This window comes from Melanaphis sacchari, unplaced genomic scaffold, assembly GCF_002803265.2.
Source record: "Melanaphis sacchari strain LSU unplaced genomic scaffold, SCAv2.0 Contig63_pilon_pilon, whole genome shotgun sequence".
Lineage (NCBI taxonomy): Eukaryota > Metazoa > Arthropoda > Insecta > Hemiptera > Aphididae > Melanaphis > Melanaphis sacchari.
Window position 1 is genome coordinate 16,787 of NW_020271454.1, and position 22,339 is coordinate 39,125.

At 39.4% G+C, this 22,339-nt stretch overlaps 1 protein-coding gene across 1 annotated transcript; it reads right to left on the reverse strand.

Annotated features, from left to right (window-relative positions):
• Nucleotides 1-636: 636 nt before the first annotated feature.
• LOC112600335 lies at nt 637-1,335 on the reverse strand. Its single transcript, XM_025347533.1, has one exon. It carries the CDS (start codon nt 1,333-1,335, stop codon nt 637-639), a length of 699 nt encoding a protein of 232 aa, XP_025203318.1.
• Between the last annotated feature and the right edge of the window lie 21,004 nt (nt 1,336-22,339).

Consider the following 22,339-nt stretch of genomic DNA (forward strand, 5'->3'; position numbering starts at 1 on the left):
TGCATACTAAATTACCTAATGTTCTAAATACCATACCTAGTCAAAGTGAAGAAAACTGTGAAGCTGATGAGAATGAATTTTTTCCATGGTCAAATAAAAGCTCATTGGATGTTTCAATTGAAAATGAAATATCCACTTACTTATCAAAAAGTCTTAATAAATTACTTTTATCATTAAATGAAACACATTCAATAAAAAAAGTGTTCATAAAATATAACACTCCTCTTCCAAGTAGTGCATCTGTAGAAAGGGTTTTCAGTGTCGGAAGCGCAGTGTTCACAAAAAAACGTGGTCGTATGAGCGATGAAAACTTTGAAAAAATAATGTTATTAAAATGTAACAAAAGTTTATTTGATAATTAAATATTAATAATATAAAATATTTAAATATGTAATAACCATTTGTAAGTAATAAATATATTATATTGATATATTATTAATACTATTTGTATTAATTATTAACTATAATCGTTAACTCCAACCATTCTAAGACTGACCAAAACTATTTTTTTATAAAAAATAATAATACATTTATAATATAATATATTTCGTCATATTCAAAATTAAAAAAAAATTAATAATAATATTACATTTTTGTACTAAATTTCGTCATAGTAATAATTAAGGTAAGCAGTAATCATGGTAGTGAAATATTATATGTTATGCCTTTTAAATATGAAATGTAGTCTCCACTATCATATTGCTGTACTATTTTCAAAATACGTTTATCTAGATCGGAAAATTTTTTTAATTTTTTAGGTGGACTTTTTCCTGCAATTACCTGAGAATAAAAATAATCATGGCCAGATTGAACTTTTTTCAAACAATTAATAAAAGCCCAGATTGACGGATGGCATACTCCCATTTCAACATTAAGTCGTCTATTCGCAGCTTCTGCATGGTTATTAGTCCTATCTTGGGAATTCAAATCTCTATTATAAAGGTTCCAAATATCAGGTGAAAAACGTGCGTGGCGTCTACCTCTACCATTTCTATTTACCCTTCCAATATAGTTGTCTTCGAACCATTCTAATAAAGTATGAAACTCTTTACTAAGGTATTCGGCTAACGCGTCAACAGCAGCATCAAGATTTTCTAATTTAACGAACGCTAATGCAACAATAATTTTTACAGAAACTGCAAAGTCGGAATTATTATTATACTGAGAAATAAGATGTAATTCACCGAGTTGTTTTCTAATATTTTTCGTCAAATGAAATAAACACCCAAATATTTGAACGTGAGGAAATGCTATTTTAATTGATTTTATTGCGGCTTGTTCAAAATCACATAAAATAGAACTAGGATTTAAATAGGGTCTTAAATTTTTTAACATTGAAAAATTTTTATCGTACGTTTTTGATTGTTTATCTGGTAATAAAATATATACTAATGGAAGTACACTGTCTATACTCCGGCCACTGAGAGAGCGCTACTCCTTGGCGCATCCAAATGAACGAGCTCCGCGATTCCGAACCCTTTTTCTCCCACTCTACTACCTATTGGCCGCCCAACATGCCCCCACTCGCTACGCGGTGATGGTAGCTAATTCCACGGCCGCCGCTGCCGAGCGGCAACAAGTGGTTTGTCTACAGCGGCTCAAGTAAACAATAGAAATAATAACACCCGGTCTCGGGCATGTCTATTGTGTATACACTATACAACACAAACGATATATATGTAACACCAATATTTTATTTATGCAATTTTTTATTTATTTAAACCAAAATGAGTAATTACATAATATATGTATATTACATAATACACATTTAAAAAACATGTATTTAGTAAAAAAAAATCGTTTAAATACCAAAAAAATTTAATACAAAAAAATTACAAATAAAATACATAAAAATTATCGCAATTCATTTAATAATTCATAAATGCAATGCAAAATGGATTTTGTAAATAATAATACCAAAAAAAAAAAAAAAATTTAAATAATACAATAACAAAAGAAATAATACAAATTAATCATTCAGAATCTGAATACTCTGAATCAAAATCAGAACATTCAGAACCACTGGTATCACCTGTTCCTATTTTCATGAAGTGATCTCCTTCGGCAGGTTCTTCCTCCAAAATTTCATCTGTGATGAAGTCGATTTCTTCAGAATTTGTGTTCCTCCTTTACGACATGCTCAACAAAATTGGTCCACATTTCTTGCGTTACATGTTCTACGCCTTGTTTTAATAATTCTTGTACGTCTTTTGTTTTGTATGTATTGTTATGCGTCCGGACATAATGTTTAATGGATGACCACGCGAGCTCTATCGGGTTTAGCTCGCAATGGTATGGAGGCAATCTTAATACGGTTTTATTGTTTTCTTTTGCGTACTCGTCGATAACGTATTTTTCGTGTTCCGATTTTATTTTTTTTACTCTCTCCAACAATACTGCCTTTACTATTGGTTGTATTACGACCTCACCTTTACTTTCCAGCCAGTTTATAATTTCTTGTTTTTTCCACGACCTTACTGGAGTTGGATCTTTTTTCACGGAATGATACGAGGCATTATCCATGACAATGACTGCATTATCTTTAAGTAACGGTAAAATTTTGACAAACCATTCAAAAAAAGTAGAACCATTCATCTCATCATGGTAGTCGGATGAGTTTGTTTTTGATTCAAAACACAAAAGGCCCCCCCGGGACAAAGCCGTCAGATGAACCAATGTGTAAGACGATGAGCCGTTTACCTTTGCCCGAGGGTTCCTTTTGTCCTGTTGTGAGGCCCCTTTTGAATGCGTCTCGTCGTGAAGTGACCAAACTGTCGAACCATGTTCTACTATGCGTTTCTCCCGCGTTGACCCACGTCTCGTCTAAGTAATAGATCGGTCTGCCCTGTGCTCTGTATTGCTTTATGGTGCTCAAATAATTTTGCCGCCAAGTTACGAGGTCATCTCTTTCAAGAAGCGCGCTATTCCGACTTTTTTTGACGTATACAAACTGTAATTCTTTTAATATTTTTTGAAATGATGAACGTTTCATACTTGGTAATTGCTCATCTTCATTTATGGCAGTCAACATCTTCGCAATTGTGGGCACTTCACGATTGAACCAAAAACTATGAATTTTTTGCCTAATTGCATTCTTGTCAAAATCATCCACTTTTTCAATAATTGTAGGTCTTATTTTCTTTTTGTTGGGCGATGATACAGTACCTTTATTTTTATACTCGGCCAAAGTAGTTTGGATTGTTCGTTGACCAATACCGCATGCCTTTGAAATTTTCAAAATCATTTGTCTATAGTTCAATCGGGGGCTTTCGGGATTTTCGAGTTGTTGATTGACTTCATCTTTGTACAGGTTTATGATCATTTGCTTTTGACCAGTACCAACAAACTGCAGAAAAAATAATTTAAATAATAAGAATTAGAAAAAGATAATTATAGAAAAAAAAAATTATACATTTTTTAACTAAACACCTACCTTTCCACAAGGATTTTTTTTCTTAGGTGAATTAATATCATTACGATCCATTGTAGTCTTGCTAATACAATAAACTAAAAAATTTAGTCAACTAAAAAATGTAAAAACAATAAAAAAATGTGTAAAACACGCGATAAAAACTTGGTATGGGTTGTACGGCAATACGTAAAAAAAGGTAAACAGTAAACACTATAGTCGCGCTGTATACAGACAACCACTGTCACGTGATACGTTTTTGGCGGTGACGAAAGCGACATCAGCGGCGGCGGTGGTAACCTGACGGTGGCAAGCAAAAAATGTGGTATGGTGGTGGAAATGCGCGAACATGGACGTAATTTGGTCGCCGCCCAGTAGCGGTCTCTCGGTGGCCGGAGTATAGATATTCGGCAAGTATTACATATACTTGACTAAACAGAGGAGGTGCAATTTTAAATGTACCGTCTACATACCATATTTTAGAGTTCTGTAGTATATCAAGGCTTCGGGAACGACCAAAAATTAATATTCAATCCTGACTCGGACCACTATCATCTTGCAAAAATAGTTCCTCATTTCCTGTAGATGAAGTGTACATACGATATGATACGGTATTTCAAATATGGTTAAATAATCCGGATTTTGTGGTGCAGCTAGAATTTCTTGTCTTTTGCGTCGAACTTTTTTTAATGCAGCACTATTTTGTAATGTTGCCTGATAAATAAATAATATAATTATAAAATAAAATATTCACCTAAATAATAGTTTTTTTTTTTATTACTTACTTTGGCTGTTTCAGACAATGGATCAATACACATGTTAATCAAAGTAGACGTAAGCTCCATACATTCAGTAGCTTTTCTTTTTAGATTTGTCACGGCGACATCTGCTTCGATTTTTGACGCTTCCGAGTCGTGACAATGTTCATTAATAGTTGTTATGACTATTTGGTCATTTATTCTTGTATGAATTCGCGCTTTGCAAAAATTTCTATTACGGCAACGCCAAAACCGTATTGTATTGTTAAAATTAACATTATCATAAACATACATAAAACCGTCATATACAAATATTTCACGACCACGAGTAGATTTTACTTAGGATTCCATTATGTTATACTTATGTTTTGCTTATTAATTTACTGCAAGTTGTGTCGCCAGATGAGAACTGATTAAAACTTTATTGCAACAATTGTAATCGTGATCCAATACGAAGTAACTTTCTGTCATGCCGGTGACTTCAACATCACCAAAATATTGTCCGATATAGTGGCCATTGACCCTATATTAGGCGAAGTAGGCTAGATATATTGTACGTAATCTTTACGGCCTTTTGTACCTCTAAATTGATAGCTAATTTTGACTGCCATTGACCTACTAATCAAAGCTTAATATCGAACAATTAATCTCAAAATTACATATTGTTAGAGGGCTATTGACCCCAGGGAAGAGGAGTCGCGATTAAGACCATAAAATCTATTTCTATTTCATAGCACCCGATAACTTGCGCGAACTCCACTAGTAAAAAAAAAAAACAAATAAATGCATTACAGTTAAAAGTGGTAGAAACTCTAGATCTAGAATCTAAATTAAATTATACACCGTAATCTCGCCGATAAATTAGATGAGTTATAATCCTAGCCCTATATATAATATATATTTTATCAAATAGCCTATAAATATATACGTTATCGATATAGAATATGCGTTATTCTACGTATATATAAGTTTTCTTACTTTTCGCTGTTAAATATTTCGCGGTTTTCACATAGACTCGTCTATACACAATTATTCGACCACGGCGAAATGTCTCTACGGCTAAACGGCTCATGGCGAAATGTCCTCCCGGTGAAATGGCCACTGCAAAACGGCCACGGCGAAATGTCCCATTTCGCAATCGTGTTTGGAGATCATGCTAACTGTAGACAGTACTTCTGCCAAGGCACAAAAGAAGGTAATATCATTAAATATAATTTATAAATGTATTGAGTAAACAGATATATAGAATATATTTTTAACATTTATAGGTGAAGATAATCTTGTCAATGAATTAAAACGATTCGAACTATGGAATGATATTACACGTGCTAGAAATTTACTGACTTATCACACGGAAAGTGTTATGTATTATTTTAATAATAACGCGGCAGAACTTTACAATTCAATCTTGGCCAAATTCATCGGAGGTAAACGGATCAACTTTTCTTTTAATTTTCGTCTTATTGTAATTTAAAATGTGTTTTATTTTTTATCTCGGTAAAATTCACCACATTTATGTCACATAATAGTTTAAAAATAGGTAGTGAAACCACGGAATAAATAAATAAATATTAATGTAAAACTAATACATTTATCGCTTCACTTAAAATCTAATGTCATATATATATATATATATATATAATTATATAAACAATATTCAATAAAACACTAGTATAAACATTTAAATATATTTATTTATTTATTTATTTAGCGTATGGTTTGTGGTTACATGCATTAGAATTATAATATGGTAACGTACAGTAAATTTAATTAATTAATATAATATAAAAGATGAATAAAATAAAAATAAACAAGTAAAAAAAAGAGAAAATATGAGTAATATTAATAAGGTAACGATAAGGTATTAGAGATCTAGTTCTAGTTCCTCCAGCCATTTAATAAATTTTGGAGGGGTTGTGAGGCAGTCGATTCTGGGACCTTGGTAGGCGTGGATGGGACATACAAATGCTATGTGATAGATGGTCTGCTTCTCTGCTCCACAATCACATTTTGGTGAGTCTCTCATGCCCCATTTGTGCAAGGAATCTGCACATCTACCGTGTGAGGTTCGTATTCTATTAAGTGTGCACCACAGATTTCGCTGTAGGTCAAATCCTGTGGGTATATGTCCTGGTGATATGTTACATAGGATGTTGTCGTTCTCTGCCACGGCTGCCCACGTTTGTTCCCATTGCGTCATCATGTCGAAGTTTGCATCGATTAGGTCCTTAGCTGTTTTTGGTGTCGGTTTTCTAGACTTCAATCGTGTTTTGGTCGCGTCGTCAATAAAATTATTAATGGGCAGTTCATGATTGAGACTTATTTTTGAGAGCTCTTTAACTAAGGCGCTCGCTCTGCGAAGTGGTGGGGGGGCAATTGCTGTTAATGTTGGGAGCCAGTGAGTAGGTGTCGATTTTATTGTGCCAGATATTAATCTCATGGTAGTGTTTAGTTGGGTGTCTACTTTTGCCACATGAGCGCTATTTAGCCAGACGGATGCGCAGTATTCAGCTACTGGGTAGACCAAACCAAGAGCCGAGCATCGCAGAGTGTGAGCCGAAGCACCCCAAGATGTACCGCAGAGTTTATGTATAATATTATTTCTGGAGTTAAGTTTGGCGGCAGTGTTTTCGAGATGAGTTTTGAAGGAGAGTGTGCGATCTAGTGTTATTCCAAGGTATTTGGGGTGGCAATTGTGGTTTAGAGCGTCTCCGTTGAAAGTTATGTCTAGTTGAGCGCTAGCAAGTTTATTGTTGAGGTGGAAACAGGACGCTTCTGTTTTGCTGGTGTTAGGTTTTAGTCTCCAGGCATGGAAGTAATTACCTAGAGTGATGAGATCGTCTGTGAGTATCCTTTCTGTTTCGTTGAGGTCTTTGTGTTGAGTTACAATGGCTAGGTCATCAGCGTATGCGAATTTAATGGAGTGAGTCAATGGGAGGTCGGCTATATAGACATTAAATAATAGAGGTGCTAATACCGAGCCTTGCGCTAGGCCGTTATTTAATGTTCTAAAGTTGCTAGTTTTATCATTCATGTGAACTTTAAATGATCTATTAGTAAGCATAGTGTTGATTAGCTGGACGGTATTTCGGCAGCAAATAGTTTGAAGAAGTTTGTACAGCAGGCCGTGTCTCCAAACGGTATCGTAAGCAATAGCTTACTACCGACCAATAGCACTACTCAGCGTATGCTATAAACTACTGGAGAGAATAATCTACAATCGAATAAGCCCAATTATACTAAATACCATTCCGGTAGAACAAGCCGGGTTCAGGCCGGGCCGAAGCTGTTCCGATCAAGTCCTCGCATTGACCACTTATATTGAGGCTGGCTTTCAAAACCGCCTAAAAACTGCAGCGGTATTTATCGACCTAACAGCTGCTTACAATTTAAATATATAATACACACGTATAGCTAATACCTATTCACTTTATCGGTTATTCACTTTTTAATAGTAACAAAATGTTTAGGTTCTTATGAGCTTCGATGTAATGCAGCAGTTGCCGCTTACAACGAAAGAGCAAATCATTTATCTTCTTTTAATATACACGTAACTAATAAAAGCCCTGGAATTTATACTAAACATTACATAAAAAAAAAAAAAAACAATTGAAAACCATAATCGACGTCGTTGTCTTTTTAAAACATCTGAACGCACAAAAACTGTTGCCAAATCACTTACCAATACTGGACCAGATGAAAATTATGGGAATGTAATACACGACCCGTTTTTAGATTTAACAGAAAGCCAAATCGAAAAGCATAAACGTAAATACTTGGATAAGTTATCATTATCTGAGTCAAATAAAAATATTGGAAATGAGAACAAGAAGGCAATACCAGTGTGAAAAATGGTATATTGAAAAGAAAAAACAGTTAGTATCTATTTATGATTTTTTTAGTTTTACTTATGACTTTTAATTTTATGTGTTATGAATTTATAATTTACAATAATAAATTCTTCTTCTGCTTCTTCTTTGCAATCGACCATTAAGATCATACATTCAAACATACATCTTGACATATCACTCTATCCATTGCTATGATATTCCATTCGGCCCTTGGGTTTATTGTTTGTACGTCCTTCCTGACTTGGTCTTTCCATCTTAGTGGTGGTGGTCATAAGGGTCTCTTTTTAGGGGAGTCCCACATTGAACCATTCGTATTAGAGTTCCTTCTTTTCTCCAGGCATGTCCTGCCCATTGGAGTCTTCTTATTTTAATTTCTCTAATTATATCAGGAATTTGGTACAACTGTTTAAGTTCCTCGTTTTTTCTAATTCTCCATTCCCCTGTGGTATCGTCTATACACGGTTCGAAGATTCTTCTTAATATTTTTCTTTCAAATATCAGTAGTCAGTTTTGATCTGATTTCCGTAACGTTCATACTTCACAACCGTACATTACCACTGGACGGATGAGGGTGCGATACAGTTGTATCTTGAGGTTCTTCGATATCGTTCTCACCTTTAACACATTACTTAGTCCGTAGTAACATTTATTACCGGATTGAAGTCTTGCTTTTATTTCAGTAAGTTCATCGTTTTTTTTTTTGTCAAAATTGATCCCAGATATTTGAACTCTTTCACTCTCTGAAACTTGTACTGTCCAACTTCTAAAATGGGTGGACATGATCCACGACCTCTGCATGATTAGGTACTCCGTTTTCTCAGCATTTATTTCTAAACCTATTCTTTTTGTCGTAACTAGAAGTTTTCCCGCTTGCTCCTTGAGATTTTCCTTATTTTCCGCAAGTAATACTATGTCGTCTGCGTAGGCCAATATTCCTATTATGCAACATCCCAGACGTATTCCGTTTTCTTCAATACGGCTCTCCCTGATGACCTTTTCTAACGCAATATTAAATAGTATGGGTGACAGAGCATCCCCTTGTCTCAAACCAGTCGATACTGATATCCCTTTTGATAAAATATTGCCAACTTTGATCATAATTTCCGTGTGTAGGATGTGTTTGCTTTTATCAGATTAATTAATTTCTGGGGTAATTTGAACTGTCTTAGTACATTCAGCAGAGATCCTCTATGTATGCAATCATACGCCTTCTTGAAATTAATAAATAGTACATGTACTTCTCTGTTAAACTCCCACATTTTTTGGAAAATTTGTTTCAGAATAAAAATCTGATCCGTGGTGGATCTATTTTGTTTAAAACCCGCTTGATAATCTCCTAAAATATCTTCTGCCCATGGCTTAATTCTGTTCAATATACATTTAGATAGCACTTTTTAGGTAACGTTTAATAGAGCGATACCTCTATAATTATCACACACCTGCTTATCTCCCTTTTTGTCTATATGGTATATCAACGCTGTTTGCCATTCCTCTGGAATCACTTCTTTTTCCCAAATTTCTTTTATTAGTTCGGCCAAATATTCAAGCAAGCTATTTCCCATATTTTTTAGTAACTCTCCAGGTATACTATCCTCTCCGGGTACCTTATGAATCTTTAAGTTTCTTATATGTTCTTGAATTTCTTCCTTACTCGGTGCTAGGCAGATTGTATTATTAGTTTCCATATTCTCAAAGTGAAATAAACTATCTGGTGTATTACAATTCAGCAGCTGCCTGAAATAGTTCGCCCATTTATTCACTATATTTTCTTTAGATGTGATTAGCGTTCCATCATCATTTTTGAGCACTTTCTTTGGCTTCTTATATTTCTTACTTAGGAAGTTATCTTTTTTTATATAAGTCTCATGTATTGTGACTAGCAAAATCTTGTTCTGCCTCCTTAAGTACTTTTTGTAAATATTTTCTTTTTTCGCATCTTAATATGTTACTCGCTTCCTGTTGTCTCATTTTTAATCTTTCCAACTTCTCCACATTCTCAGTGTCAGACAGCCATATATTTCTAGCATCTCTTCTTCTTTCTAAAGCTTCTTCGCAAATATTATTAAACCAGGTTTTCTTCATCGTTTTTTGTTACCCTACTGCTTTTCCTGCTTCTTCTTGATTAATATGTTTCTTTGTTCTACTTCTCTGCCTGACCAACTTTTAATCATCATTTTTAGCTTTTCTTCTATACCTTGTTGAAAAATCTCAACTACCGCTGAATTACTAAGGTTCGTGATGTTAAACTGTCCCATGACTCCTTCTCTCTTTGTTTCTTGTTGTCTTTTTAACTTCACTCGCAGTCTGCCTGCCACAAGAAAGTGATCCGAATCACTGTCGGCTCCACGTACGGTTCTTATATCTAAAATACTGTTATTGAATCTTTCATTTACAAGTACTATTTGGTTTTTGGTCTATTTGTTTCACATGTCTTCCATCCGGTGATATCCACGTACCCTTGTGTATCTTCTTATGTAGAAACATGGTACTTTTAACCCTTAGATTTTTTTCCGTTGCCAAGTCTATAAGTCTGCACCCATTATCATTCGATAACTGGTGCAGACTATGCCCTCCTATTATTGGCTTAAAACATTCTTCACGTCCGATTTTTGCGTTAAAATCGCCTAATAAGATTTGTACACAGCCTCTTGGTATTTCATTCAATATTCTCTAACAACGTGTAGAAATCATCTTTTTCATTTTCCTCCTTGTTTTCCGTAGGAGCATGAACATTTACAAAGACTACTCTAAATAATTTTGTCTCCAGTGTCAACAACGTTACTCTAGGGTTTATAACTTTAAAACTTTTTACAGCTGTTAGTAATTTGTCATTTACCGCGAATCCTTTTCCAGCCTGTCTTCTTCCATCACACGCACCAAAAATTAGTGTTGTATTACTTATTTGCATTGAGCTCGTATCTTGCCACCTCATTTCTTGTAGTGCCACTACTCCTAACTCGTATCTTTCTATCTTTTTAACTACTGTTCCTACTGCTCCAGGTTTGAATTAAGTGCGTACATTCCAGGTTCCAAAACGTAAAGCCGAGTTCCAGTTTTCCAGTCTATAGTCCTTTGATCCACAATTCCGAGGCAAATTTATAATTGATTCCTGAACAAGGGATTTTTAAAGGATAGGTTGTTAGCCTATCGCCATTTCATTATACCCATGGAGAGGGTAGCTCGATGCCCCAGGTTCGCTACACCCGTAGTACTAATTGCTTAGTACCCCCCTGAGGGGACAATAATAAATGCGTATCTAAAATATTAACAGACTTACAGCATCAATTTTTGGGAAAGTTTGTAAAATACGTGATAAAACATCACGTATTAAAACTGAATAATATTTTATTTGACACATTCACTGGAAATGCCGCGACTAGATATGAAATTTCAAATTAAGTAAATGCTAAAGAACAATTAGGAGACCATCTAAAGCAAAAAATACAACCGGCCGGTTTAATTGTTGACGATATATACGAATATATGCCATTTATAGCTGGCTCCCCTGACGGAATTTTAGATAATGAATCGTTAGTGGAAATAAAATGTCCAGCTAATGCCAAAGAACTTTCACCAGAAAATGATATACAAAGCAATAAAATTAAATATTGCTCAATTAATGATGGGAAATTGTATTTAAAACGTAACGATAGTTTCCGGAAGGTGGAAGTGGATCGATGGGGGATGTTGAGGAAGAAGAAAATAATAACACAAATGTTATATTATTAAGAAAACGGTATTTGCCGATTTATTAAAAAAAAAAACAAGTTTGTACTGTTTTGTCACTGTAAAAGGTTCACGGTACGTAAATCGAAACTGATCAAGAACGATCGCGTACGGTGCGGTGGTAAGAACTAACTTCGGTCGTCGTACCGGTTCGCGGTGTCGGCGTTCAAGAAGTTCCGGCCGTACCGGTGTTGTTGAGGTTTTGGTGCTAGCTGATGGTTTTTTTTTTTTTTTTTGTTTGGTTGGTTGGGTGTTGGGTGGGGTAAACACGTATTCTAGCTAGTTACAGTTGACGTGACTGGGTTTTTTTATTTTTTTATTGTCGGGGGGATGTTGGGAGACTGTGGAAGCTCGCGTTGTCGAACACAATCTCCTCCATGTCCACGTCATCAGGAGGGCCTCCGTCCGTGTCCAACAGTTCCGCCTTCTCTTCCGGTGAAATTTCATATCGACTGGTGTCGAGGGGGTGGTTGTTGGTTGTTCCGAGGTTTTGGCTGTTTCGGTAGATACTGCTACCTCCGGTGCCGCAGCCTCCCGAGTCTTTTTTTTTTTTTTAACGTGGTATCGTAGGAGGCCGGAAATACCATGGAGGCAATTTGCCAGCTCCCCTACATCGTTTATTTCAAAATAAACAAAATACATCACACAATACCATAATCAATAAAATATAGCCCGCATTCGCAGGTCACAAACAAAAAGACAGCCCTACACTGTCGGAAAAGTTGGCCTTCAGCCTATAACAAAACATTTCTTAATTAACAGGAATTCGTTGCCTTTCCCACTCTTCCTTCTCACACAGCGCCAAGACATGGTCCACAAATCTGTCTACTGTGGCCCAGTTGAGTGGCGACTTGAGCATCATCTGGACGACAGTTTGTGGGTTAAAGTCTTCTCCAGTGCACCCCTCCACTTGTCTTCTCTTCCACTCACATCTGTTGCACGCGAAGAATGCGTGTTCCGCATCGTCCATAGGCAATCCGCAGTCAACGCAGCTCGGGTCCTCTACTTTTTTGATTTTACATAGGTACTTCCCGAAGCACCCATGCCCTGGTAGGAACTGCGAGAGGTGGTAATTCACATCGTCGAAGCTCCTCTCCATCCAGACAGCTATGTTCAGGATAAGCCTCCTGGTCCATTGCCTCGTTTCCGCGCTGTCCCACCTCCTTTGTCATTCCTCATTTGTCGGATATCCTGGCCCGTCCATTCCGCTTCTTCTTTTGAGGTAATACACCTCCCGGCTTCTTACTAACAGGTCCGCAGGGGGGTTGCAGCTATAACGCACGCTGCTGCTTCGGAAACAGTGCGATAAGCACACACCTTTCGGAGAAGCACTTTTCGCTGGGTTCTGTTCAGCAGTTTGACATTGCCAGGCACCAGGTCGAGGGTGTGTGCCCATGACGGCGCCCCATACAACAGCACCGAGTTAACGACAGATGTCAAGAGTCGCCGTCTAGACTCTCGGGACCCGCCAACGTTTGGCATAAGTCTCCAGTCGCCCTCCTACCTGCTGCGCCTTCTGTGTAGCCATTTTTATGTGGTCCTTAAAGCACGACCTATCGATGACCACCCCGAGGTATGTCATCTGATCTGTTATTCTAATAGGCGTGCCGCATACCCTGATTTCTGGTATTGCGTATTTGTACTGCCCGGTGAATAGTACCGCCTCTGTCTTCTCCGCCGCTATCTGTAACCTAACCGGTACCGGGAACGAGGAGCCCTGGGGACCCGTCTATAAATGGCTCAAGTCCGGGGGGACACGGCCCTCAGAGAAATTACCGGCGTCCATCAGAAAAATGGACGGAACATTTACGTGTTCGCTTAGGGAGACCGGCGAGAGACTTCTCGAGCAACTGGTCCCTGAGGATAGCGACGCAACGGATACCGCAGGTTAGGCGGAAACCCATAGAGACCGGCGTTTATGTGGGTAGATTCAAGTCGGCATTACCTGGGCTTAGTCCGACGTTCGACCCGGTTGAGCCGTGCACGGTCGATAAAGTAAGAGATGCCATATGGCGGATGAAAACATGCAAGGCCCCAGGCCTGGACGGGATCTGGCAGGAATCTTGCGGCAAGCATGGCCCGTCAGCAAAACCAAATTAAGTTGCGTTCAATACCTCACGCTGAGGACATTTCGAGCCGGTGGAAGAACAGCACTGGTTATCGATAGAAATCGCTGACCAAGTACCCGACGGGTAGATTTTCGACCCAGTAGCTATCCGTTCAGTAAGGCACTGAATCAGATGTCAGATTTAGCAAGTCCAGAAGATACGGACATCTATATGTCGGCCAGAGAATTTGGTTTTACCAAGAACCTATCGACCGTAATGCATGACACGCCTCGGCTGGTTCAGATGAAAGACAGGAGAAACCCTACGTATAGGCGCTATTCCTGATATATCGGGGCGTTTGACGCCTCTGGTTACCTAACCTTTTTGTGTTTTAAAATCGTGGCGTTGTAGGGGGGAACTATACCCTTGCAGGTCATCCTTCCCCCTACATCCACATCGTTTATTATAACCAATAAAAGTTTTACATTATTTTTGTATTTCTGGCATTCACCATGACATAAAAAAGGGAGGGGGCTCTATCCCCCTAATTTTGGCCTTCGGCCTATAACAATCGGTATTTAAATAATTAAATTGTCAGCTCTTTGCGCCTGTCTTTCTTCTTCTTCTTTTTTTCTCAAGATGTTGCTTACGTACATTTTGACAGCTTCCCAGTTCTCCCTTGACTGCAGCATAGTCTCGACCATCGAATTTGGTTCCATGTTTCTTCCTATAATTGTCTCGAGCCTTCTTCTTTCTTGCCACCACCTGTCACATCTAAAAATGGTGTGATCTGCATCGTCGATTGGATACTGGCAGTCAACACATTCCGAGCTTCTCCGTTTTTTGAATCTGAACAAATATGCTCCAAAGCATCCATGACCCGTCAATACCTGTGTTAGATGAAAGTTAGTGGCTCCGTGCTTCCTGGTTATCCATTGTTTTATATTCTTGATCAATTCTTTTGTCCAAAGACCTTTTCCACTAGTGTCCCATTCTTCTTGCCATTTCTGTATTGTGTCGGCCCTACATTCCATCTTGGCTGACTTTGTATCGACTCCCTCCTTTTGTTTTAGTCTTATCTCTCTCCTTTCCTTCGCTAATAAGTGTATAGGTGGTACGCCGGATATTACTGACACCGCTTCTGAAGAAACCGTACGGTACGCTGATGTAACCCGCAATGCCATCTGTCTTTGCGGTTTCTGGATAATATTTATATTGTTCTTGAAATTTAGTGTATTTGTCCATATAGGTGCGGCATACAATAGTTGACTATTTACCACAGTCATGTATAATTTTCTCTTCTTCGTGGATGGTCCGTTTACATTTGGCATCAGTCTAGATAAGGCGGCCGCTGTTCTATTTGCTTTTGCCGCCGCCAATTCGAGATGTGTTTTGAATCCCCACTTTTTGCTTAACTCAATTCCCAAGTATTTTATGTGTTCCTGGAGGATGATCTTTTCTCCATTTAACCAGAATTCTGGCATATCGTACCCACGTTTAGTTGTTAGCATTACTCCTACTGTTTTTTGGCAGTGATAATTTCAGTCCATTGTTTTTCATCCACTTCGACTCTGTTTCCAGAGCTAAATTCATTGCTGTTTCTAGAACATTTGTCTTATTTCCTGTGGCTATCACCGCTATGTCATCCGCGAAGGCGACAATACTTGTGCTTGATATTCCCTGAATATTTCCTGGTAATTCTAGTGTCAGTAACTCATCATACATAATGTTCCATAAAAGCGGACCTAATACCGAACCTTGGGGCACACCACTGGTGACCTTGTGTGTCTGGTTTTCTCCGTACAATAATTTTCTATTACTTAAATAGCTATGTAGTATCGCAATAAGGTATTCAGGGATCTCTTTGGTTATAAGTGCCTTGCTGATCTTATCCCAGGAGGCCGTGTTAAACGCGTTTTCTACATCTAACGATGCCATTGCACACAACCTCCTTTTACGCAGCGGACCGTGTCCCGCTTGGTCTACTATGTTCATTACGTATTCTATTGCATCGGTTGTAGATTTGCCTCTCCTGAATCCAAATTGATATGACGATATTCCTATATTTCCTTCCATATAATTCTCAATTCTCCTCTTAATTATCCTTTCAAATAGTTTGCTGATTGTGTTTATGAGACATATAGGTCTATACGAAGATGGTTTATCCAAAGGCTTGTCTCCTTTCCTAAGTAGTATAAATTTCGCTGTTTTCCATAGGCTAGGAAAAATTCCATCTCTAAGGCAGATATTAAATATACTCGCGAAAAAGGATGGTTTTGCATTGCAGATGGCCTTGATCACGAGGTCGGGAATTCCGTCGACGCCTGGGGCTTTCCCACTAGGTATTTTTCTTCCTACAGTTTTTATTTCTTCAACAGTGATCTCCTCAAAAACCTGTTGGGTATTTATTTGTGGCCATATCAATTCCTTATGTTCTGGGAAAAGCGTACAGACGATATCCTCCATCCTTCCAGGTATGGCTAATCCAGGTATCTTCTTTTTGCCCACTATCTTTTTCGCTACTATCTTGTAGGGCAAGCCCCAAGGGTCTGATTCTATAGCTGTGCATAAACTATCCCAGGATGCTTTCTTACTTCTTTTAATGGCTATTTTAAGAGCTTTCTTGGCTTCTCTGTGTGCTATCTGTTCTTCCTGGCATTGCTCTATGTTTTTTCGCCGTCGTGCTCTTTGAAAAACTCTCCTGGATGCGAGACACGCCCTTCTTAAGTCTGAAATTTCGGTCGTCCACCAGTGCATCGGCTTTTTACCCCCTTTATAACTACCCTTAGGCATCGATACATTACACGCATCTTCCAGTATGCCTGCCGCTTCCATTGATACGCTTTCGGCGTCCTTGTTTGAGAATATAGGGTTAATTTCTTGGATGTATGTTTTCAGTTTATTGTAGTCAAACTTTCTCCACGACCATTTAACGCTTGCAGGTATACGTTCTTCTGGCTTTCTTGATATCTCGAAGTAAATGCATCGATGATCACTGGCAATTTCTTCATTAAGGACTTTCCAGGTCGATATGTCCCTTATGCTATCTATAGATGCGAACGTCACGTCTATGTGCGAAGCTGTGTTCCATACCGGGGATACATATGTTGGAGCGCCTGTATTCATAGGTATAAGAGATATTGAGTCGGCCATTTCTTGAAGATCTAATCCCCTAGTATCCGGGAGTGACGAACCCCAGCTTGGATTGTGTGCATTAAAATCTCCCGCTACGATTACTTTCCCTGCTATCTGTCGAACACTAGTCTCTAAAGCCCCTAGGAAATCCCCGTATTCTTGATTGGAACAGTTCGGTGATATGTAGCAGCTGTATATAGTGAAGTCCTTGAACTGAATCCATGTGTAACCGAGGCCATTACCGCTCCTTATAATTTCCATATCCTCTTCTACTTTTATGGCGCATAATTTATCCTCGCTGGCGAACCAAGTATCTTCTTCAGGAATATGATTTGGTTCACTGAGGATGAGAATCGATGCCTGGGTCTCGTATGCCAATTGTGCTATTAGCGCATGCGCTGTTTTACTTTTGTTCAGGTTTGCTTGTAATGCAACAAACCTGTTGGTATCCGAGTTATATTTAGGTGACATTATGCTCATTTTTTATATCTTGCTGCCTCCAACGCACGTTTGTACGCATGGCATCTGTAACTTCCAAGTGGGTGATCGGAAGAATCTTCTGTGCTACATAGCATACATTTCGGTTCGGCTTTGCAGTTGGCGCTCTTGTGCCCTTCCTCTCCGCACCTCCAACATTTATTCTTTAGTTCTTGACCTTTACAATTTTCCCTCGTATGACCAAAGTCCTGGCATTTGTAGCACTTTTTGACCTCCGTGAGACGGCGGACTCTACAGTTAACGTAGCCTATTCTTAGTCTCTCATTAGTCAGGCTGGCGACTACTTTCGTCGGAACAGTAATAACTATAGTTTGGGTACCGCGTCCCGTGTTCCTCGTTGTTAGAGTGGCAGGAGTATTTGGGTTACCTGTCCTCTGCATAATGGCTTGTCTCACTTCCTCTTCGGTAGCTTCTTCGTCCACGTCTCTTATTTCGACTTTTGCAGTGTCCGTGAATATCTTACAGGCGTTTTCGTTACCAGTTGCTTGAGAGACCGCATTTCTAAGACTATCTGAGTTGTCGACATTTCTGCAGAGTTCAATGCGCATGTTTCCTAATCTGGTTTTAGATATTTTATTGATAGCCTGGCTAACTTCTTGGACATTTCTGCTAGTTTTGATTTTTTTTAAAATTTCTGAATAAGAGGAGCCTTCAGCGCTTATTATAATAGAGTCCGGTTTATTTTTTTGGTATGGCGGTTTCTTCTTTCTTTTCCTCTCGACTTCCTTCCAATCAGTGTCCCGGTTTTGTTCGTAGGTCACCGGCCGGTCTGCTGGCGTGCTCTGAAGGGCCAAGATTGTGTCTTCATTTAAGTCCGGGAACTCCTGTTGTGATTGTTTGGATTCTAATTGATCCTTTCTCTTAAGTCTTGATTTCATTTCCCCAGTTGTTTCCCATTGGTCATTTTTCAACTCCTGGTGTGATTTAGCCTCTATCCTTGTGATTTTTTCTGCAATGACATCTAACCTGCCACCTTGTTCCTTCAGGTGTGCATTTATCATGGCCAAGGCACCTTGTTCTTCTAGCAACGGAGGAGTTAAGCCGTCTCCATAGGGCTTTTGTCTTAAATCGTCCTGGATTTCTTTAAGAGTCTTTATGGTTTGATCGTGCTGTTTTTGCTGCAGAGTTTGTAGCGCTTTTATTTTTTGTTCTTGGGCATCAGGGTTCCTTAATAATCCCAGTTGCCTTGCGAGACTTGCGAATTCTTTGAGTCCCGTCGCAACCATCCTGACGCCAGTTTTGATGTCCAGTTTTGTGTTTGGGGCTGCTCGAACCGCTGCTTCTAAAGATTCCATATGTGACAATGTATCTTCCAACAACTTAAGGTACTTTGCCTCCGCTTGGGCACGGGTGGTAGTCGATGTCTTCGCTGTCTTAGTAGTGACCTCTACATCCAATGTTTCGGACGAATTTGAGTTAGTCTTCTTATACTCTAATAATTTCCCCGCGAGAGAGGATTTGTTTGCATCCGTTTTCGAAAATCCAGCTGTTCCATTTCCATTTTCCGTTTGGGCACATCGCTGGACACCCACGTGGGTGCCCCCCGACGCCTGTGCAGGAGCGCCGAGGGTCTTGAGATCGCTCCTCAACCCCGCTTGGCTCTCTTGCTTACCAAGCGGAGTAGTCTCCTGGGGGATTTCCGGACCCCCTGGAGAAGTAACCTTTATATTTTTGCTTTCGTTCATCATCGTATTTTGGTTTGTTTTAATGGCTTGGCCACCACCGGCGACACCAGCCTCGTGCCACCTGTCTGCTTGTATCTTCATACCTTGATCATCCAGGACACCGGGGGTTGATCGTTCCCCCGGCGGTGAGCTTGTCCGCGACTGCTTATTCGTCCAATCCCAAAGGTATGGCTTATATCGCAGCTCCCCTGTATATCTACAGGGAGTTCCCCTATCCGCAACCTGGGGACGCGCCCGATGGCATGCTCATGCCTCCCGTAGGCGGGAACCTAACCTATCTGATCTGATGAGAACGGCTGGCGGCTTTTTGAAGTTGGCCGGCAGCTTTGGCTTAGCAGGGGGCTTTAAGGACTCCGCAGCGGTGGGAAGGCGGGAATCGGTAACGGTCTTTCGCCTCTTTGAATCTCTCTTCACGACGCTGGACCACAGAGCTTCCACATCGGTGTTCAAACCTAACCTAACCTGAGGATGTGACTTCAGCGGTGGATTTTCATGCTACTAGACGCACGGAGCTCCTTCGAGAAGTTAGATGTTCGTAAATGCGTCAATTGTCTCAACGACATGCCGTTTTTCTTCCTTTTTATTCTCTTCTTTGTCATTCGTTTGGACTGCTTTACATTCAGTAGCAACTAAACTGGTACTTAGAAGCGCCGCTCGGTCCTGGCTGACTAAGGTTCTTGCGCACTGAATGGTCTCATTGAATGCGGCTGTGACTTCGCCTCTTCTTCCTTGCAAGCCTTTTACAACCCCTAATAAGTCCCAAATAGCAGAGCTAACCGTCGGACTTTGGCTCTTTTTCGAGACAAACTCTAGATAAGATGCGAGCTCAAACAGAAGTTTTAGGTCTCCTTCTTGCGTGACCAGGCACGACCCCAACGTTTTAGTTGGGGACCTGAGGGCGTCAACCACCGCGTGATCTGCTTTGGCCGTCTAGCAATCGCTTGCCGATTCCTTAACTGGTCAAGATCAGGAATAGCTCTGTGGGCACAGACTCCAACCAATTAAGGCCAGAGCCAGGTGTGGGACTGCTTGGTAAAACCTAGTTGAAGGCTCGCAAGCTCCCCCACCGCGTCAAGGTGGGTCCCGTCGGGAGAGAACCTAACCTAGCCTTAGCAGAAAGTCTTTGAAATCAGTAATGCTGCAGTTATGAGTGCAGTAGCAGCTATACAGACGGAAGTCTTGGAATTCTAACCACCGAAATCACAATTCTGAGGGGCCAATCGTGTTAACGGGGATGTTGCTGATCACCGCAATCGCCGACCTTCCCCAAATCCGTGAACCAGGCGTCAGACCCCCACCTCCGAATTTCGGATTCAAACCAAGGCCTTTCGTTTGTGCTGCAACCGTTCAGGAGTTATAAGGGATTTTTTGTGAGGTTTTAACGCACCCCAAATTCAAACATTTGGAACTCCAAATGAGCCATTTTATGTTGACACACTACCATTAACAATTATTAATCCATATCAGTCTCATTGGTTTTGACATTGTTAGTGATTATTTGTACTCTTTTTCCCATCGTTATTGCTTTACTCGTAATTCTTAAAAAAGTTTTTAATCTTTTTTATAAGTAAGTGCTCTGGAAATCCTAAAACGAGTACAGCCCCTAGAGTTTTGTCGGAAACTTTTTGTAGTATATAGGTAAATTTTCTATATGAGTCTTTTGATTATTTCTCGTAATTTTTATGTTCAAATTTAACTTTACTGTAAAATTTTGATTTTTGTAATATTTACGTAAATCAAGGGTTAGTAACCCGCTGCCGGTAAAGCAATTTTTCATTACCCACGCGTTAATTTTTGTTCAATAATATTTTTCATATAATTTTCAGTATTATTTAATTATTTTGGCTTTATAAATAAAAAGTAGTCTAATCGTTAATACTTAATGTTTATACTATATAGTTAATATAAAAGTTAGAGGTTATTGAATTTCAAAATAATTAAGTTCTAAACAATTTTTTTTGATATTTCCACGTAAACCGATAAAATGTAATAGCAATAAAATTGTTAGTATTATATCGTATGTATTTTTTATTTTTTTTTATTAAAGTGGCCCTTGATGAAATTGAAAAAAAATATGACCTGCATAATTAAAAAGGGTACAAATAATCATAATTATTGTGAACACCTACTACGATATATATATAACTTAACCAGTCGCCAATAGACAATATTTCCTTTTACAAAATAATCTGTATCTTTAACTGTTGAATGTTAAAATCAAAAACCAATAACTACAAAAAAAAAAAATTAGCAGCACGCAACTCTCAACTGCGAACGCCTGTGGACGGACGTCATCTTTTTCCATCCTTCTGAATTCATTTTCTCCTCCCAGAATGGAGTTGCATATAGCAGCATCGAAGTTGTAACACCAGATAGGAGGCGACACGACTTCTGCCTAGGACCTCCGATGTCGGACATAAGAAAACCCAACTGTCTCGCAGTTCCGGAAGCCTTTGCTGCGACAGTCTCAGCGGGTTCCGTAAATCCCATCTTCTTATCTATCTGCACCTCAAGATATCGCAGACTCTTTTTAGATTTGATTTCGTGACTCGCGCACTGAACAGATATCTCGTTCCGGGTACATTTGTTTGTGAGGACTAGTGCCTCAGTTTTTTCAGCCGCCAATTGTAGGCCATGGTCAGACATCCATCCCTGGATGACGTTGAAGGCCTCTTCGAGCCTTTTCTCAATGATGAACGAGATCTGATGCATTGAGATCACCGCGACATCGTCCGCCGCAAATGCCAGAAGGTGCACCCCTCAGGAAGTTCAAACCTGAGCAAGCTGTCATAAAGAACGCTCCACAGGTCGGGACCTAGAACCTAACCCTGAGGGACCCAACATGACATCATCTTTGTATAGTTAGTGTTGCCCGATAAACTTGACACAATAACCGACCTATTTGACAGGTAAGCTTCCAACATACCGGTTAGACCCGGGGACAAGTGCTTGGCATGAGCAGCCTTCAGAATTGCGTCCCGTGGCGCTGAATTAAAGGCATTGCGGATATCCAACATGAGCATTCCCACGAGTTTGTGGTGAATGACATGTCCTTCTGTTGCCACTTTCACCAGTGACCCTAGTCTGTCGAGCGCGTTCGGGGTCAATTTACCACTCATTAACCCGAATTAATTGTCACTGATGGCATTGCCGTTTATCAGGTGGCCTCGCATTTTACAGACCAACGGTTTCTCCAATAATTTTCCGTAACTGTCCAGAAGACCAATTG